This window comes from Callorhinus ursinus, unplaced genomic scaffold, assembly GCF_003265705.2.
Source record: "Callorhinus ursinus isolate GAN/ISIS: 27379988/994484 unplaced genomic scaffold, GSC_fseal_2.0 scaffold15, whole genome shotgun sequence".
NCBI lineage: Eukaryota > Metazoa > Chordata > Mammalia > Carnivora > Otariidae > Callorhinus > Callorhinus ursinus.
The window spans coordinates 18,277,313-18,291,628 of NW_027397077.1; the positions used below are offsets into that span (position 1 = coordinate 18,277,313).

The 14,316-nt window shown below is 38.4% G+C and overlaps 1 protein-coding gene across 13 annotated transcripts in view; it reads right to left on the bottom strand.

Moving 5' to 3' along the window:
• Positions 1-14,316, bottom strand: part of CADPS (calcium dependent secretion activator) — a 472,068-nt gene that overhangs the window by 132,861 nt on the left and 324,891 nt on the right. For all 13 annotated transcript variants that reach the window (XM_073901482.1, XM_025885231.2, XM_025885232.2 and 10 more), the window contains exons 12-13: positions 4,517-4,653; positions 605-792 (exon numbers count right to left, since the gene is read on the bottom strand). In XM_073901482.1, coding sequence (XP_073757583.1) covers positions 605-792; positions 4,517-4,653 — 325 coding nt within the window. The remainder of the gene's footprint in view (positions 1-604; positions 793-4,516; positions 4,654-14,316) is intronic.

Consider the following 14,316-nt stretch of genomic DNA (forward strand, 5'->3'; position numbering starts at 1 on the left):
TATTATTCCTTGTCGTCAGAGCACCAATCTCTATGTAACCCTGTCCTTGTTTGGTGTCTTGTTTGCTCACTGAGTGAGCCTGGCACTCAGTAAGTAATCGTTAAATATCTATGGAATGAATGATAATCATGAGAACAACAAAGGTAAACAACAAAGGTAAACATTTATGTTTATGAGAACAACAAAGGTAAACATTTATGATGCTCTTGCCATGTTCCAGGCATGTTCCTGAGCCACCTGCATCCTCTCAACAATGCCATGAGGACACTACAATCCCTGTTTTACAGATGACAAAACTGTGGCATGGAGGGTTTCATTACCATCCAGCATCTTTGCTAGTACATGGAGGAGCCATGATTTAAACCTAGATTGTTCTACCTTCAGAGACCACTTTAGAAGTTCTGTTTGCCATGTCTTTTAAGTTCCTTGAAAGGAGAAGAAACTAAGACCTTTGTGTTCATGTGTGTGCTACAGAAGGAATGGGAATGGACACAAAGTTAGAGATAATTCTAAAAGCAGGACCAGCCATAAACCCTTGCCAGTGCCTTAAAAAAAAGTTTTGTTTTTTTTTTTTTTGGAGGAATACTTCTGGACAAGTGCTTACCTGTTCCCGTGGACATGGGATGCACAGAAGGCGAAACTGTAGTGGAGGAGGGTGGGGTCAATCATGGCGCCATTTTCTGCCCGTTCAAGCAAGTCTCTGAGGTAGCAGAGATGTCGGTGACACCCTCGAACTCCATTTCGGGCGCAATACTCGTCTAAGACAAACACCTGGCCAGGACTGAACCAGCCCTGTTTGGGGAATAAAGGAGAGACTTTCTTTTAAATACAGGTTTTTGTTTGTGGTGGTGGGTTTATTATTTATTTATTTATTTATTTTTTGAGAGTTGCTACAGTTGGGGGTGACTGGAGAAGGGGGTTCAAAAATTGCCAGATTCAACACATTTTGATTTCTTCTAAGTGCCAGCCACTGTGCTGACCCCTTCGTGAGAGTTGGCCGCTTTAACCCTTGTACCAGCCCTGTGAGGTAGGTCCTGTTATCCCTGTTGGATGGGTGGGAAAATCGAGTTGAGGGAAGACATGGAATTTCCCTAGGATCCCAGAGCTAGCACGTGCTGGAGTCTGGATTAGCAGACAGCATGATTCCAGAAACAGAATCTCACCTGCTGCTCTAACACTGAGCCATACACCTTCCAAAAGCATTGGAGTGGGGACAGGGTGAAATCTTGGTTACTGATAAGAGGAAATAATAACATGAGGTCTTAAATTGGTATCATGCTTTACACAAAGAACTTCCACTTGAACCCCATAGCAGTCTCCTGAGGTGGGCAGGGTAGGTTTATCTTCATCTTATAGATAAGGGAAGAGATCAGGGCTGCTAAGTGACTCGCAGATAATACAAAACAGAAGCAGTGCTGGCTTACTCAAAGTCTTCTGTTTTTCCTACTCTGAAGCATTAAGAAATATTAGGATTGGTCTACATACATGCCAGGACTTCATAAACTCTTTCACTTTGAAAGACAATCCTTTTTAAATTTTAAAATGAGGATAATGACACAACTTTGTAAAGAGAGCAACATGACTAAGTTTTCAAGGTATGAATCAGACATGATTCAATTAAACTCAGAGGTGCTTCTGGTGTCCTGGCTTAGCATCTTGTTTCATTTTTTCCTCTGGCAATTATTTGTTTTCTTATTATTTATTTGCTTGCTCTATGACCATATGAAACTCTGCTATAAAAGAGAACCTGGATGGGATCTCTGATTCAGAGCAGACTGGGAAGCATGATGGCATAGAAATCACTGCCTCCATGATGCACTTAAAAAAAATAGATGCTCAGAAAGGTTAAGTGGCTTGCCACTCAAGGTCACCCATCAACCAAGCCACAAATCAAATCACTTCTTTTGGTTTTAGTACCTTTCAGAAGCAAAAAGATACAGGTTTCCCTTGTTATCTGAAAATGGAGTGTTCCTACAAAACCTTTCATAAGCCAAAATGGTGTCAAATGAAGAAGCAATCACCATTTCGTAAAAGTGAAAATCCTCTTTGGATCTCTTTTAGTTATTGAAAACAAGTACTAATATAGGTCTTTTCATAAAAGCAAAGTGGCCTAGAGTGAACTTTTGGATAGTGGTGGGGGTAGGGGGGCAACCTGTAAACCAATTTAGGTTGGTACTTTGTAAGCTGGGAATTTAGAATTGTTTTAAATATATATTTAATTGTACTTTGAGGGTCCTCTCTGAGTCTTGTGAATATCGCTCCATCTTGGGAGAGAAGAGGCAAAAGGAGAAAGTGATGGCGGGTTTTGTGGGTGCGGGGGGTGGGGTGAGGAGGCAGGTACAGGCCACAGAAGCGCAGTGAGAAAGGCCTCTGCAGTACTCTGATCTTGTATTAGTGATCTGGGGACTCTTCGATTGACAACATGCAGCTCAGCAATACATCCAACGAAAGACGGCATCTTTCCTATTTCAAATTATAAGTTACTGCAGAGGGCGGGAGAGTAGTCGAGGCAGTGGGCTGCCCCTATAGGCAACTTCTTTGCCACTCCATCTGCTACCCCAAATGCTAAATCTTAGAAACAACACTGCTGTGAAAGATTAAAATATATTTTCTACGACTCAGATGACACCAAGTCTTTTGTAGATGCCAAAATAGCTGCTTTGAAAAGAGTTGAAGAAATATCAATTAGGAACTCAGTCGAAGACACAGAAAAATTTATGTATCCCTGCTGGTCGGTCTCCAAAACTAACTGAAAAAAAAAAAAGATTGTAATAATGAGAAAATGAAATATATAGAGGCAGAAGATAAGGTCCTTTTAATTGCTGTTATTTTCTGAAATTTTGGGATAATGATTAATAGATCCAGGTATACAAATACAGAAGGAAACTATTTTATGATATTTATAATGAATTTTGTGTTTTGGAGCATATTTTTAAGCCTATACATGATTAATAGGAGGCAAGCTTCACAACTTCACTTCTGGTTTAATTTTTTAGAGGGCATTTGCTAACTCTCCTTAGTGACTGAATCTCTTAGCGAAAAAGAAAATTGTTTTTAAAATGATGTGAAAAAGGTCTTGAAAATAATACATTTTTAAAAAAATTCCTCAAGAGAATAGGAATTAAGCTCAGTGGCATAGTCTTACAACTTTCATGAATGCAATTTATAATTACATGAATAATCACATAATCATAGGAAACACATTTGAGAAAAATTGCCTTGCAATGCAAGGTAAGCTTTTTTTTTTTTTTTTTAAAGTCAAAGTGAAGTGTTCCCTTCCAATTTGGCAAAGTTCAGATTCTTCTGATGAAGTGATTCTAAACCCGAGATCATCAATGAATCTTTTATGAGACGCAGATTAATAAATTATTCCGTATAATCCCATTTCTGTTTTTAAGACATTTTATCTACTATTTTTAATAGTTTGGCTTCTGGTTACAGGAAAAAAATGGAATTTAGAATAAAAAGTAGTAAGAATAGATGTAAGAAATAGCCATGTCATTTAGAAAGGAAACAGATTTTCATTATATTTACATAAATGTCAATAATATGTTAACCTTAGTAAATTATATATTGGCAAAATACAGATATATTAACCTTGGTGTTTAGAGTCAGGGCTGAGGCTTTTCTTCTGTGTAAAGTAATTTCATTATTTCCCCTCACTGTTCCCATCTATAAAGTGGGATTAACATCATTTACCTTTAAGAAATGAAGTAACAATTTACGGTTTGTAGAAGGAAATAAACGGGGTCTTTTTTAGGCTTCTGAATTTGATTAGTATAAAGTCCAAAATATATCTTCAGGAATCCAATAAAGACAGAATTTTTAAAAAGACATAATAGTTGTCCCTTGGATTTAAATGATTCAAATCTAGGCTTAGAACAGGATTTCAAGAAATGTTAATGCTCTTGCTGGAGAGCTGGACTTCCAAATGTCTAAAACACCATAAAAAATTCCCCCCAAAGGGTGAAAAATGCTTTGAATATTATGAAAAAAATTAGAAGCCATCCAAACAAACAAACAAACCCAAACCAGTTTAGCTTATGAAAAGCGAAGTGAAGTTTATTTACAAATCATTTTAATTTTTTAAAAATAAGCAAAAACAACACATTCATTTCTGAGACAGAAGCACAGGGTCTTATCATCTGAGGAGGGAAAGGAGGAGGAATCTTAAAGTCTAAGAAACCGAGGCAATTTTTACAAGTTCTCCACAAGCAGGTGCCAAACTCGATTACCCTCTTGGGAATATTTCTCATGTAGCAGCTGAAAAGGGGGAAGCTTAGCTAGGGAGGCTGGGGAATTGGATCCGTCTCTACTGATAACTTCCTCCCGCTCTGTCTTCTTTCTTTGGTAAGTAAAACTATCTCCACCCAGGAAATCAAGAACACATTTCTAATTGTTAAAGGAGCTCTGAAATGGAGAAAAAGAGCTTCTGATAGAAAGGTAGAGAGATTTTTTTATTAAAAAAAAAACCGTTATCAGGTTTAAATTGCTGTAGACCAAAGAATATACTTGCCAGGCAAGAATACGAATCATTAAGTCTGTGATCCAAAGTAAGGCGTTGCACCATCTCAAAGAGGGAAGCGTGGTCAAAGTTACAGGGGTTGGAAGAGATAAATTCATCCATGCCATGTTTTTGAGCTCTATCTGCGTCTGTTCATTTATACATGTAGAGAGAGACACAATTTAGAGAAACACATCACATTTTCTTTGACATTTCAAATACACAGGAATTCACTAGGCATTATGAACGCTAGCTGCTCCCCCCGCCCCCGTTGCCTCCCACCAACATCCGCAAGATACTCTTTTTACCTCCCATTGTCAACTTGCATCACTCACTGGTGAGTTTATTGCATTTAGGCAAAAATATATTGGCATCAACATGTTTATCAAATGATCACAATTCCAGTGCATTTATGTTGTTCTTTAAAAACTAAGCACACGACCGTAACTTCGCCTGTATTTCACCAAACACTGAAAGCAGATCGGATCTTTGCTTATAAAAGCCTATTTAGCTTTTTTTTTTAGTTTTTTTTTAATAGATTCTGCCATTCCAGTGGTTATGTCTAGAGCAATTTCTCTACAATTATTGGGATTAGCTGGAAAAAGGGGTATGCTGATTTTCAGCAACGTGACAATATTTGTATCCTCCCCTTCCCCATTCCCATTGCCAATTTGGTTTCACAAAAGATTTGGGTCCCAACCCTCCAAAATTAAAAAAAAATAATAATAACAAAAGATTTTCCTTGAAACCTGGAGAATAAGTTAAATGGGAATTTAGTTTGTGATAGCCAAGGTCATTGCCTTATAGTTTGCTTACAGTTAGCAAAGCTTATGGAGGAGACAAACAGATTTACTCAGCAAGGGCTATGATCTGCCATTTATTGTGAATTAATAGTCTCAATGTATTCACACTTTTTCTTACAGGGTGAAGGCTGCAAGCAAAACCTCCTAAGGGCTAACTAATTAATCTCAATATGTGTAACTAAAATGCTCTATACTCAGTCGGCAAAATAACTCAGAATTCAACTCAAGGGAGACCAAGTAAATCCTGAAGAGGTAGGAATGAAGATCCTACGCATTAAAGGAATCGGCTCACTCCACCTCATATTTAATCACTCTCCTGATATGCAGACTGCAAAGAAAAAGAATCTTATATCAAATTAAGCCAGAGTTTATTCATCCCCTTGCATGCAGTATTCTACCGGATTATGGGGACCTGCCCGGGACCAGCGATGCTGTCTGGACAGGAGGAAAATCAATTTCTGACTTGGGAGGGTATTTGGATATATTTTCATACATGGCCTTCATCCCAGGCAGTTTTTCCCCCCTTCCATACTTGGGGTATGACTGAAAACTTGAGTTTTGGTAGCAGGGTGACGTTAAGAAGATGATTTCTTATCACATTATTGGTTTTGTGTATCCTTCAGACCTAAATCCATGGTATGTCAGATTTTTGCCCTCTTACTGTTCGGTTTTTTTAAATCTCTAGTCATTTTCCATAGAAGCAGCAAGTGGTCAGTGTTTGAACAGGATGTGTTGTTTATGTCCTAGACACACAGAAGCAATGGTTTCCAGAAGACAAGTTGAAGAATGTATATTTTAATAGCCAAATTGCTCCATTAGGATGATGCAACATAAGCTTTTGGAAAGGATATCACATGTATGGGAATTATACTAGAAAGAATTCTCTTTGCTCTGTTAACTGCCTCGGGTTTGTCTTCAAGAAAGTGCTTTCAGTTTCAGGTTAGGTGCTTTATCTACGAGGATTTCTTTTGTTGGCTGTTTGGGCTCCAAGCTGTATTTCTCCTTTGACTCAGGATGGTTAGGAAGAGAGGTGGCCAGGAAGGTGATGCTGGGGAGGAAGCCAGCTGCTTCAGGAGTGTGTCTGTGTGAGGCTCCTCTGGCCCGAGGCACTCATCTTAAACCTGCTCCAACTTTAGCTCTGCACCAGCGGGAGGACAGTCCTGCAGTCCAGGGGACACTCTCCAACCCACAGGACAGATTATGCCCTCCCACCACCCTCTGGTCAGTCCCAGGTCCGTTGCGTTTGGGAAAAATAACAGTGGGGTACACAAATTGCTCATCCTATTTCATCCTCATAAAAAGCTTCACCCACCTCGTGCCTCCCAATTTTAACAGATAGATGAGGCATTTTGGCTAGCACCAGCTTCTTGCTCTCGAATTTCTCAGAAGAGGCTTGCAAGCTGACAAATCGGCCCAGGCCTTACTTTGCCAGTTTGGCTCGCTATTTTATTGCTCTTCAATTACGATGGTGCAACTGGTCATTTAGCTCAGAGAGAAGGGTGCTCTTTCGTAGCTGTTAAAAATATGACACATGTTTCAAGTCTCTTTCTCGTTATTTGTTGAACCTCTTGAAAAGTTTGCGGTGAACTATTTCGCCTTGCTGTCTGCCCACTGAGGAAACAGAGCTGAAAAGACAACTTGGCTCCTCTGAGGGACCTGGATAGAGACCCACTCCCCACCCCCCTGATGCATCACAATACAGCTTCACGGGGCTAATTCCTGGCTGAGAGTACATCTAAAGAACAATTTCGCTTTTACTTATGTTTTAAAAAAGCAGGCTTACAGAAAAATATGCTTAAAATCAGCCTGCTTTCTTTTTCAGAAAGCAACCCTGTCAACATAAAAATTCCTTTTTCCTTCTTCCTTTCTTCCTTTCTTCCTTTCCTCTCTCTTGGTCCACATGTAGATGAGCCTGGGACTGCTTTAGGAGATCTGGACTCTAGTTTGAGCTCTATTTTTAAATAAGCTGTGGGATGGCGGCTTCTTGCTCTCTCTGAGACTCAGTTTCCTTGGGTGTGAAATGAGCCGAATGTCCACTTCCTTTGGTGGGGTCACTGTCATTTAACCATCCTTAAGATCCCTTGCACAACTTCCACATGTGTAAGATGGAGCTGAATGCAATGGGAATTTCCAGCAGGTGAAACGAGCAGCCTCTGGATTTTGCTTACACAAAATCATCATTTACTCAGATTTAGGCTCATTATCTTAATGATTCCAACAACTCAAGAGTGGTTAAAAGGGTGGTTGGCTCCCATGAAATCTTTGAGAGTTTCACTGAGATTATATTCAGAAAAAGAAAAAGGAGCGGGGGGGCCAGGGATGCTATTTTAAGGTGTCAGAGGAAGGGATCTGATTTTTAAGCTCCATCCCAGCAGGAATTTTGGTACTTTTGCTCTCTGCTGTATTCCCAGCAGCTAGAATGGTATACCTCGGTACCTGGTACATAGTAGGCACCCGAGACGTACGTGTTAAAATAATGAATTTATTTCATTAAGATAAATAAATTCACTACTTCAACAAATATTTTCTATATGAAATGTTGATATACTGAATTCAATGGGAACAGTGTATTTGAGCTAGGTTAGCAGGTGGTTAAGTGGGTGGGCTTAGGGGGTCACAAAGACTACATTTGAGGCCAACCCTGTCATTACTAGGCATGTGATGTGAGGCAGGTTGATTAGTGTTTCTGAGTGTCCTTCTCCTCCTATGTAAGCTGAGAATAGTGTTTGAGTCTACCCTCGGAAGGTTACTGAGAGGTTCTGCTGAGAAGGACTTGTCAAGCACCTGGACACCTAGCACATAGTAAGTGCTCGATAAACCTTAGCTGTGAGCCAGTGGGCAGGTTTCTTAGTGCTCCCAAAGCCAGTTTGTTTAATGTTTTCAGCAAGCCAAGGATGTCTCTGCATTTATAGCTAATGTTAGTTACAGGTTGCTTCTTAAACCAGATTGCTTCTAGGAAGCTGGGAGCATTCCCAATCTCTCTGCTTTGTGCTTCTCCTCTGCCCCTGTACCACTAATTCCCACGTCCTGTCTCTGTGTTTTTGCTGGTTATGTTCCAATTTCTCAGTGGTCAGAACACCCACACACAGTTGAATCCTTTGATAGATAATATGTTCCTTGAGGGCAACTTTCTGATCTGTTCTTTCCCCTGCCAGCTCCCAGAGGAGCCAGGTCCTTAGGAGGTGTTCATTAACTGACTTTTTCTGACACTTCCATCCCAGGAAACTTCCCATTGACTTTATTAAGGAGTCACACACATGGGGATTCAGATGGCATCTTGCAAATCCAAAAGTGGGAACATGTGCTCTTCGGGGGAAAAAAAATCTTATAGAAGGAAACAGAATTCTAGGTGCAGGTGTCTTTGGATACCATTCAGATTGTCTGCCTGTGTCTCCATACATGTCTAGGACCATATGCATTACATATGTTGTCTATTTTAAAATAAAACACTGCAGTGGTCCAGCTGTTCCAAATTCTGTTTCAAAGAACTTGTGGGTGCTTCCCAAGCAACACCATATAGTCATTCTTGCACGGCCCCAGTCTGTTCTTCTACAGTGTGGAACATTACAAAATAGATGCTCCTTGCAACTCCATTTTCCCCCGTACAAACAATTGGAACTGGTTGGTGAAAAAAAAGAAAACTCCAATGCTGACGTTAGCAAGGGGAAAACAGCCCAAAGCAAAATATGAGAAAGTTACTTCCTGAACTCAGGACACCTTAGGATTGCTTCCTGTGCCAATGTTTGGCTTGTGTCAGGAGAATGAAAATGAATTTGAACACTAGGGAGTGCAAAACAGAATTAGGAGGGTAATGTGGCTGCTGAAATCTCCAAAGATGTTTGGATTATCTCTGGCCTTGGGAAATGTATACCAATGCTCTTTTTCATTAATATGTCTTCTTCTTTTTAAAGAAATCAAGGATTGATTGCATTTTAAGAACTGACTTCAACCTTTACCTTTTCCAGACCTGGCTGAATAGTTCCTAAACCTTCCTTGGTCTGCAAGGGCTCCAAATGTCCTAAAAATCAGCTGTGTAATTTTATAAGCTCTGCAGGTAGGGCATAATTCAACACATCTTCCAAACAATGCTACTTGTTTTACTTCTGGGGCTTAATTGCATAATGATTCTCAAGCCCTGTATAGCATGGGCATAGACAAGACTTCCGACTAACCTTGGATGAATCAAGTTGATATAAATACCTAAACTATATTAAGAAACTTAAAAGTCTTATTAATGGTATCCATGACATAGAAGCAGGCTGATGGACACAAAGACTTATGGAAGGCAGGTACACTTTTGAGTGGAAACTCATCAAAACTACCCCAAGTTTACTCAGAAATAATTTTGGTTTGGCATTTAAGGAATGTTGGGAAAATACTGGTTTCTAAAGTGGTATGATTATGTGGATTTTATACTCTCATTTCATCTACTTCATTCAAATTCAAGTGACGTCACTAACTGATGGCCCTACTAGTTATGTTGTTCTTTAACTCATCATGATGTTTGGGTTTATTTCATGTGTGATATTTGTTTCCTTTTTCTTCCTTACAATGGGAAACATATAATATTTTTCATGATCTCTTGTTTTAATAACGAGCATATTTATGTGATCTTGTTTCAGATATAAAATGTTTTAGATAAGTTTACAATAAGGTCTACCAGACAAATGTAATTTTCTTGGTGGGACTAATACAGCTTTCAAATGTTCATTTTATTGAGATTTTCCTATTATTCTAACAGCTGAGGGAATGAGGACAAAAGGTCAAATCTCTCTTTTTATTTTGTAATATTACATTTTGAAACTTCTCATAGGCTAGGGAAAAAGAAATTCTGCTGTTGAAAATAATTATGATTCTACCGTTAATAAATTGTCTAAGAGAGGCTCCTTTCTCTAATAAACCCCTTTTATAATAAACTAGAGGTGCCACTTTATCACTGAAATGTGGAGCACAGTTATGGCTGTTGTTGCTCCTGATGGATGCTAGAGGCAAAAGAATAGCTAATATGACTCTAAAGTCATTGTGAACCCAAACTGCAAATTAAAAGGTGACTTTGTATCTTTCTTATATGGAAAATGTGTGCTTGTCATATCTGCTTGACAGTACACGAGTGAATGTATGGTTTGGACAATAACGAGCAATGACAGTAGTCAACCTCATCAGAAGACATGAAATAAAGAAATGACAATGATTGATGGCACTGGCGGTTTACGGATTTTTCTAGAAGAGTTTTTGTTGGCATGATCAAGTAACCAGGGGATGTTGTCCCCTGCCTGAGCTCTGCACAGCAAGCAAAAGATTGGTCCTCGTATGCCTGCTGCCCTTGAGAAACAACTTAATTCCTTCATGGTCCCCTTGACTCAGTCAAGCTACTTGCATGGCCAAGAGAGAATGGCTTCTTGGAAGCTATGAAGGGCCACATTGCGTTTTGCAAAAATCTTGAATTTAAAACTACTATGGCAGTACACCTAAGGTGATAAACATGTGATGTTTATTTCAATTTAATTTTTATAATTCCTTATAAGACAGTTACTTTGAATAAAATTCCTAACAGAAATTTTGTCAATGATCTCAAAATGAATAAGTAAATGATCTGTAACTTTCCCTGCTGTATTTATTACATTTTCAATTAATTTACAGAGTACTCGATGATGTCTTTATGTTCCCTGTGCCATGAGCAAAATTATAAACTTTCTGTAGTTGGCTAATTAATAACGTATCTTATTGTAAATCACTATATGACATGAGTGTGCTCAGCTGATGAGTGAATAATACATTTAAAATGTGCCTGAAGTAGTTCACAAAGAAATGAGCCTTCATTTAACATGGACTATGTAGATCATGTCATGGCGTTTGGAAAATTTTCGACCTGATTTTGGGAGTCTATTTCTTTTTTAAAAAGTCATTTACTTTTGCAACGAGAAGGAAAATGATTTACAGTGTAGTTTGGGGTCATGCAAATTAATTTGACATTGAGTTAATTCTTTGATATTGCATTCCTGCAACGTAGCAACTGCAAGTTGACAATACAAGAAGATACAGCAAAACTCTCATGAGATAAAACTATAGAAAGGAATAAAGGCAAAAGACTATTTGGAAATCTACTAGGATAGCAATGCATTGTTGTGCAAATATATGTAAATTCTCTCAGAACAGATTTCATTCAGTCATCTATTCACCCATCCTTTCTTTCATTCTTTAAAAAAAAAAAAGGTATAGCAAAATCCTAAATTCCCACTATATTCACATTCTATGGTAAGTTTTTAAAATGCCTCATCAGACTTTCAAAGTAAAGTAAAGTTAAATTAAGTATCTGCTTGGAGTGGTGAAAAAAATCTGTCTGCTAGCTAGGGGTACATTTACGCAAAACAAAAGAAAAAAGAAAGAAAGGGGTAAAGAAAGCAAATTAAAGAAACAGAAAGAATTAGAAGAAAGTACTATTATTAAATGGGCAGGAGGATTGATATGACCTACAGTTTCTAAATCAGCATTCAGAATACTCAAGTACATATTTGCCTGCTCTCTTGACTGGTTTTTCTGTTTCCTTCTAAGGTTAAGTCTTCCCTCAACACCTTGGGTGGACAGCTTTTCCCTATATGAATAAAGGAATTGTAGATTCTCTTTCATTAGTAACTCAAATAGCGAAGAGAAAGGTTTTTCTAAGTTTTAAAGTTTCTTTTTTCTCTTACAGGTGTATTTTTAGAAAAATTAATACCAATACAGATGACGTCAAAAAAGCTATTGTTATCTTCATGGTTGGGGGAATAGCAGGGAGATATCCAAGACCAGAGGTTCAAACCCTCCATGGTATTGTGAGATTGTGAATCTGAAGCTTCTGTGAAAAAGCTACATGGACTCAATCATGTCCTTAATTTCCTGTTTTTGTGTGTGGTGGTCCCACGTATTATAGCTCTCCTTTCAAAATTAATCTTCTATTGGGTCTTACTTAGAGCGCACCCTCAAGTCAGGTAGAAGGAACTCTTTAGTGTTCAAATAATGCATTTACTTTATTCATTGTATTCTGCAGTTTCTTGAAATCTTATTCAGTTAACATCTTTGGGTGTCCTACCCCACCTTTCTATTTGTTAAGGTATCCATGGTTACCACCCCACAGGTACAGCTGACCATTCTCATCTTTGGAATGGAAGAGGAAGAACAACAACACATTATCAGAGTGCAAAATGATCTGTTTTCAGGCATTAAGCAGTCAGGTAGCTGTGAATTCCATGAAACAAAGGCATCATTTGCCATTTTGTTGTGATGCTAATTAATATTCTTAGAATGAAAAAAAATTAGGAGATGTTAATGGTTGGCTTTACTCAGAGGATCATTTGATGCCAATATGAAAGCCAAGGAGAGGAGGCAATTATGCACACATCACATGCATCCTAGTTTCATTATGGAAGCTTACATTTCAAACCTATGGTCAGGAAAATAACATGAAAAGTTTTACTACAAAGTCTAGACATGAGGGAGATTTAAGAGGAGAGGGAGGAAGCACATTGCAGGTGTCAGATAATCTAGTCTGATTATCTGAGCTGTGCTAACTATAGGGGAACACTTACCCTTCAGTCCAGCTAGAAGTTAGCAGGGTAAGAAGGAACAAACCAGAATAACATAAAGACTAGCAACAAGGCTCAGGAAAGCAGACAGGAGTTCTCACCTAGCAGCTAAAGTTCTTGGGTCTGAGCAAAGATCGAACAAGAAAACTTAAATGAAACAAAATAAAACAAAAACCAAAATCAACCGCCCCCCCCCAAACCAACAGTAACCAAGACCCCACTAACTGCTGAAGACTGTTTGGGTGGTAGTAAAAATAGAACAATTCTCAAAAACATCCGACTTTAGGGATGTATGATGTGATTAACAGTTATTAGTTGAGAAACAGACATTAAAAGGAGACTCATCGCAAGTGATATATCAAGTAATCATTGACCAAAGAGCAAAACTTAAAATGCTCCCTTCCCCCACTCCGAATGAGAATGGAGGTACTGGTTTTCACTGTTCCTCTAACACAGACTGGACAGGAATCTGGTGTCTCAATGAGAGGCCACTTGGCATAATAAATTGTGGCAACACTCAACAACAGATTTGAACACAGTTTCCAAGGTGAGCAACATTGGCCTTAAAAACTGGAAAATTGCAAATATTTGTTTAAAAACGTTGTACAGCTAGCCACTGACTTAATTTTTTCAAGTTTAAACCAAAATAAAAGGGGAAAAATTAAATCAACAACACACACCAAAAAAAAAAAAAAAACATAAAAGAACAAAAAAGTTTTAAAGTTTGGTGGAACCCTCCCCAAATCATTGTAGAGTCACATACAAACTAATGAATAGCAGGATCTATTTTTTCGGTTTTTACAATTCCATATAAATACTCCACTCCACTCTTTCTTAGACGTGTCTTTTCATTTTAAAAATTGCAAAAAATAAAAACTTCACCCAGGAGTCTGTCAAACTGAATTTAGAAAGACCCACATAAACTCGTAATTACTCCCGAGCTTCCCAAACTGCAAAATGTTCCATTCTCAAGTTTCCCCTTAAGCAGACAGCGACATGACAAGACTGGAGTGTTTATTTTTCTCTACCCGAAAAACCTCTCCCATTTTTCTGTAGCTTCCCTTTGCCAACTAAGACTAATAAGGTGATTACAAAAGGTAACTCACTGAAATGTTGTTCTTAAAAATCATTCACTTGCAAGAATGGCAAAGACTTCGAACAAATATTGGAAACCAGGATTTGATGAAATGTGCACAGGACTAGGTATTTAACAATGACCCTTACCTTGTAGAAGTCAAGGAAACCTTTTTAAAATGCAATACTTGATTGTGTTTACTCTTTGTGTTATAGAACACATGACTGAATGTTTATGATTTGACAATATAGGCTGAGAAGCAGCTATCAGTGAAGGATCAAAGTTTGCTGTTTATTACTATGTTATGATTGTTTTTCATTTCCCTAGAACCTTGCTTTGTTGTGCCAGGTGACCAACCTCTCCCAGTTTGCC